General features: G+C 33.3%; 1 protein-coding gene across 1 annotated transcript; it reads right to left on the bottom strand.

Moving 5' to 3' along the window:
• Positions 1–5572: 5572 nt before the first annotated feature.
• LOC139855136 (uncharacterized) lies at positions 5573–6648 on the bottom strand. Its single transcript, XM_071844383.1, has 2 exons — positions 6594–6648; positions 5573–6528 (listed from the first exon to the last, which is right to left on the bottom strand). Exons 1-2 carry the CDS (start codon positions 6646–6648, stop codon positions 5573–5575), a joined length of 1011 nt encoding a protein of 336 aa, XP_071700484.1.
• Positions 6649–6877: the final 229 nt, after the last annotated feature.

The following is a 6877-nucleotide window of genomic DNA, read 5'->3' as shown; positions in this document are numbered from 1 at the left end:
TACGAGCCGTCGTTGTCCACATTGGTTTAGAAAAACCTGGTGGTTTAGAGGTTCCCGGGTCATTGTTACAACTTAAGGACTTCGGGGGTTGACGATGCATATAAAGTTCATCGGGGTTGGAATTAGATTTCTCTATTTTTATGCCCTTTCCCTTATTATTTTCTTTTGCCTTTTTAAATTCAGTTGGGGTAATTTCTATAACATCATCGGAATTCTCGTCGGAATCCGATTCATCGGAGAATTGGTAATCCTCCCAATATTTTGCTTCCTTGGCGGAAACACCATTGACCATAATTAACTTTGGTCGGTTGGTTGAGGATTTTCTTTTACTTAACCGTTTTATTATTTCCCCCACCGGTTCTATTTCTTCATCCGGTTCCGATTCTTCTTCCGGTTCCGATTCTTCTTCCGGTTCCGACTCTTCTTCCGGTTCCTCTTCGGGAACTTGTGAATCAGTCCACAAATCATTCCAATTTACATTTGACTCTTCATTATTATTAGGTGAGTCAATGGGACTTGTTCTAGAGGTAGACATCTATCACATAATATCAAACACGTTAAGAGATTAATATATCACATAATATTCATATGTTAAAAATATATAGTTTCCAACAAAAATGTTAAGCAATCATTTTTAAAGAAAACACGGTCGAAGTCCAGACTCACTAATGCATCCTAACAAACTCGATAAGACACACTAATGCAAATTTTCTGGTTCTCTAAGACCAACGCTCGGATACCAACTGAAATGTCCCGTTCTTATTGATTAAAAACGTTCCATATTAATTGATTTCGTTGCGAGGTTTTGACCTCTATATGAGACGTTTTTCAAAGACTGCATTCATTTTTAAAACAAACCATAACCTTTATTTCATAAATAAAGGTTTAAAAAGCTTTACGTAGATTATCAAATAATGATAATCTAAAATATCCTGTTTACACACGACCATTACATAATGGTTTACAATACAAATATGTTACATCGAAATCAGTTTCTTGAATGCAGTTTTTACACAATATCATACAAACATGGACTCCAAATCTTGTCCTTATTTTAGTATGCAACAGCGGAAGCTCTTAATATTCACCTGAGAATAAACATGCTTTAAACGTCAACAAAAATGTTGGTGAGTTATAGGTTTAACCTATATATATCAAATCGTAACAATAGACCACAAGATTTCATATTTCAATACACATCCCATACATAGAGATAAAAATCATTCATATGGTGAACACCTGGTAACCGACAATAACAAGATGCATATATAAGAATATCCCCATCATTCCGGGACACCCTTCGGATATGATATAAATTTCGAAGTACTAAAGCATCCGGTACTTTGGATGGGGTTTGTTAGGCCCAATAGATCTATCTTTAGGATTCGCGTCAATTAGGGTGTCTGTTCCCTAATTCTTAGATTACCAGACTTAATAAAAAGGGGCATATTCGATTTCGATAATTCAACCATAGAATGTAGTTTCACGTACTTGTGTCTATTTTGTAAATCATTTATAAAACCTGCATGTATTCTCATCCCAAAAATATTAGATTTTAAAAGTGGGACTATAACTCACTTTCACGGATTTTTACTTCGTCGGGAAGTAAGACTTGGCCACTGGTTGATTCACGAACCTATAACAATATATACATATATATCAAAGTATGTTCAAAATATATTTACAACACTTTTAATATATTTTGATGTTTTAAGTTTATTAAGTCAGCTGTCCTCGTTAGTAACCTACAACTAGTTGTCCACAGTTAGATGTACAGAAATAAATCGATAAATATTATCTTGAATCAATCCACGACCCAGTGTATACGTATCTCAGTATTGATCACAACTCAAACTATATATATTTTGGAATCAACCTCAACCCTGTATAGCTAACTCCAACATTCACATATAGAGTGTCTATGGTTGTTCCGAAATATATATAGATGTGTCGACATGATAGGTCGAAACATTGTATACGTGTCTATGGTATCTCAAGATTACATAATATATAATACAAGTTGATTAAGTTATGGTTGGAATAGATTTGTTACCAATTTTCACGTAGCTAAAATGAGAAAAATTATCCAATCTTGTTTTACCCATAACTTCTTCATTTTAAATCCGTTTTGAGTGAATCAAATTGCTATGGTTTCATATTGAACTCTATTTTATGAATCTAAACAAAAAAAGTATAGGTTTCTAGTCGGAAAAATAAGTTACAAGTCGTTTTTGTAAAGGTAGTCATTTCAGTCGAAAGAACGACGTCTAGATGACCATTTTAGAAAACATACTTCCACTTTGAGTTTAACCATAATTTTTGGATATAGTTTCATGTTCATAATAAAAATCATTTTCTCAGAATAACAACTTTTAAATTAAAGTTTATCATAGTTTTTAATTAACTAGCCCAAAACAGCCCGCGGTGTTACTACGACGGCGTAAATCCGGTTTTACGGTGTTTTTCGTGTTTCCAGGTTTTAAATCATTAAGTTAGCATATCATATAGATATAGAACATGTGTTTAGTTGATTTTAAAAGTCAAGTTAGAAGGATTAACTTTTGTTTGCGAACAAGTTTAGAATTAACTAAACTATGTTCTAGTGATTACAAGTTTAAACCTTCGAATAAGATAGCTTTATATGTATGAATCGAATGATGTTATGAACATCATTACTACCTTAAGTTCCTTGGATGAACCTACTGGAAAAGAGAAAAATGGATCTAGCTTCAATGGATCCTTGGATGGCTCAAAGTTCTTGAAGCAAAATCATGACACGAAAACAAGTTCAAGTAAGATCATCACTTGAAATAAGATTGTTATAGTTATAGAAATTGAACCAAAGTTTGAATATGATTATTACCTTGTATTAGAATGATAACCTACTGTAAGAAACAAAGATTTCTTGAGGTTGGATGATCACCTTACAAGATTGGAAGTGAGCTAGCAAACTTGAAAGTATTCTTGATTTTATGAAACTAGAACTTTTGGAATTTATGAAGAACACTTAGAACTTGAAGATAGAACTTGAGAGAGTTCAATTAGATGAAGAAAATTGAAGAATGAAAGTGTTTGTAGGTGTTTTTGGTCGTTGGTGTATGGATTAGATATAAAGGATATGTAATTTTGTTTTCATGTAAATAAGTCATGAATGATTACTCATATTTTTGTAATTTTATGAGATATTTCATGCTAGTTGCCAAATGATGGTTCCCACATGTGTTAGGTGACTCACATGGGCTGCTAAGAGCTGATCATTGGAGTGTATATACCAATAGTACATACATCTAAAAGCTGTGTATTGTACGAGTACGAATACGGGTGCATACGAGTAGAATTGTTGATGAAACTGAACGAGGATGTAATTGTAAGCATTTTTGTTAAGTAGAAGTATTTTGATAAGTGTATTGAAGTCTTTCAAAAGTGTATAAATACATATTAAAACACTACATGTATATACATTTTAACTGAGTCGTTAAGTCATCGTTAGTCGTTACATGTAAGTGTTGTTTTGAAACCTTTAGGTTAACGATCTTGTTAAATGTTGTTAACTCAATGTTTATAATATCAAATGAGATTTTAAATTATTATATTATCATGATATTATCATGTATGAATATCTCTTAATATGATATATATACATTAAATGTCTTTACAACGATAATCGTTACATATATGTCTCGTTTAAAAATCATTAAGTTAGTAGTCTTGTTTTTACATATGTAGTTCATTGTTAATATACTTTATGATATGTTTTATTATCATAGTATCATGTTAACTATATATATATATATCCATATATATGTCATCACATAGTTTTTACAAGTTTTAACGTTCGTGAATCACCGATCAACTTGGGTGGTCAATTGTCTATATGAAACATATTTCAATTAATCAAGTCTTAACAAGTTTGATTGCTTAACATGTTGGAAACATTTAATCATGTAAATATCAATCTCAATTAATATATATAAACATGGAAAAGTTCGGGTCACTACACCAACTATCAACGTGCGACTCAACGGAGCTAAAATTACAAGTCAACTATGCACAAGAATATAATATAATCTATAATTAATTATATATAATATTATATATTATAAATAATCAGCAGCCTACGTTTAATTCATTTGGTGAGCTGGAATCCAAAGCTCCGCGACTGCGGAGCTGTGAGGAGGAAAATAACCTCGATTGCGGAGCTGTACAGTTCAGAGTGGGCCTATAAAAGGCCGCGCGTTCTGCCGATTTCTTTACACCTTCATCAACTGATATTCACACTCTCTCAATATATTTATATTTATATTTTATAATTATAATTTTAATATTAAATTAATAATAATAAGGTTATAGTAGCGAATGTTTTAAGTTTGTAAGTCGAAACTCTATCCGTGTAACGCTACGCGATTAATACTCATTGTAAGTTATGTTCAACCTTTTTAAATTAATGTCTCGTAGCTAAGTTATTATTATGCTTATTTAAGCCGAAGTAATTGTGATGTTGGACTAAATATTAAAGACTGGGTTATTGGGCTTTGGACCATAATTGAGGTTTGGATAAAAGACCGACACCTGTGGAAATTGGATTATGGACTATTAATGGGCTTTATATTTGTTTAACTGAATCATAGTTCGTTAATTTAATGTAGAGATTTACAATTTGACGTATCTATAAATAACCACATACACTCGATCAGATATGATGGGCGGGATATTTATAAGTACTAATAATTGTTCATTTGACCGGACACGGGGATGGATTAATAGTCAATTGACTCATTAAAACAGGGGTGGATTACATACAAGGAAAATTGGTGTAATTGTTAATAAAGTATTAAAACCTTAGATCGCACACAGTTGATAACCTGGTGTAATCATTAACAAAGTATTAAGACCTTATTACAGTTTAAGTCCCCAATTAGTTGGAATATTTGACTTCGGATATAAGGGTAATTTGATGAGGACACTCGCACTTTATATTTATGACCGATGGACTATTATGGACAAAAACCAGATGGACGTATCGAATAATCCAGGACAAAGGACAATTAACCCCTGGTAATAAATTAAAATCAACAACGTCAAACATCATGATTACGGAAGTTTAAATAAGCATAATTTCTTTATTTTATATCTCATCGCACTTTTATTTATTGTCATTTTGTTTATCGTACTTTAAATTATCTCACTTTTATTTTATCGCATTTTTATTTATCGTCATTTACTTTAGGCTTTAAATTAAGTTAATATTTTGCATTAGGACTTAAAATCGACAAACCGGTCATTAAACGGTAAAACCCCCCTTTTATAATAATAATAATAATACTACTTATAAATATTTATACAAATATAGTTAATATAGATATAGCGTTAAACTTAGCTGTATCCCTGTGGAACGAACCGGACTTACTAAAAACTACACTACTCTACGATTAGGTACACTGCCTATAAGTGTTGTAGCAAGGTTTAGGTATATCTCATTCAATAAATAAATAAATAACTTGTGTAAATTGTATCGTATTTAATAGTATTTCGTAATAAAATAATATCTATTTCGTACTACACCTCGCACACATCATACCCTTACTGGAATACGTTCCTTAAGTACCCGCCATATGAACAAACCCACTTTTTGAGGTAACAGCTTATTACGCATAGTGCTTGTATTCGAACAGTGTCCAGCAAGAAGTAGATCTTCAATTTTTCTAGTCATTACCCTAGTCTTGTACACCTCACTGTTGTCCACCTTACAAATCCATTTTCCTTCACCATGATCTAAACCCGTGAATCCGAGGATTAGCGTCCCTAGATCTTTCAATTCACCAACAAGTCTACCTGTAAGATTTCTAGACCACTGCCACAAGAATTCCCACGAAGCTTTTATAAAAGTAACTCTATCCTTTACCGACGCCATCTGATTAACTTCCAATCGAAATAATCTCGAAAACCTATCTTTTAGCCGCATACCACCAACCCAAATGTCTTCCCAGAAGAAGGTGTCACGACCATCACCTAGTTTCTTGTCAAACAACACGTTAAAGTTCAAACCGATATTAAGCGAATCTTTTCCAATTTTAATGATGTTGCCCCAAACCGAGTTGCCTTTAGCAGATGAAACCAGATTTTCTTGACCCAAACCCCCGTCCCGCCCATAAATACTTTTGATAACTCTAACCCAAAGTGTGTTGCTTTCAGTGCGAAAGTGCCACCACCATTTACCCACCAAAGCCCAATTTTTAGCTTTAAGAGACCCTATATTTAACCCACCCTCTCCGTAAGAGACAAGGATGAATTCCCACTTAACCCACGAAATTTTAGTATCATTACTCGACCCGCCCCAAAAAAATATACGACGCAATTTCTTGAGGAGGCTGATGACATTAGAAGGAGTGTGAAACAATGAGAAGAAATACACCAGAAGAGTACTAAGAACCGATTTTAAAAGAGTTAACCGCCCCCATATGACATCGATCGTGCCTTCCAATCCGATAACCTCTTCGTGAATTTCTCTTTTATCGATTTCCAGGCAGTCTGCTTACTCACATTATCACCAATTAGCATGCCTAGATATTTAAAAGGAAGCAACCCCGAACTACATCCCAATCTAGCAGCAAGATTCTCAACATCAGACTTGGAAACCCCCACACCCATTCAGCTACTTTTATTCATATTTATTTTGAGTCCAGAAACTTTCTCAACACACTCAAGAGTTTTTCGAAAATTTGACACGTTCCTCTTACTCCATTTACCAAAGAACATAGTATCGTCAGCGAATTGTAAGTGCGAGATGCAAACTTCATTCAAACCTACCTCAACCTCCATGATCAGACCCTCTCGAACCGCTATCTTTGATAATAAATTTAGTCCTTCACCCACAATA

This window comes from Rutidosis leptorrhynchoides, chromosome 6, assembly GCF_046630445.1.
Source record: "Rutidosis leptorrhynchoides isolate AG116_Rl617_1_P2 chromosome 6, CSIRO_AGI_Rlap_v1, whole genome shotgun sequence".
NCBI classification, from domain to species: domain Eukaryota; kingdom Viridiplantae; phylum Streptophyta; class Magnoliopsida; order Asterales; family Asteraceae; genus Rutidosis; species Rutidosis leptorrhynchoides.
The sequence above is the reverse complement of the archived record's forward strand: the minus strand, read 5'-3'. Positions and strand labels throughout refer to the sequence as shown.

Excerpts from the sequence above, each read along its gene's own strand:
- LOC139855136 (XM_071844383.1), bottom strand. The coding sequence starts at position 6,648 with ATGGGTGTGGGGGTTTCCAAGTCTGATGTTGAGAATCTTGCTGCTAGA. Across the intron at positions 6,529-6,593 it reads TCTTGCTGCTAGATTGGGAT|ACTGCCTGGAAATCGATAAA; the intron begins GTAGTTCGGGGT and ends GTGAGTAAGCAG.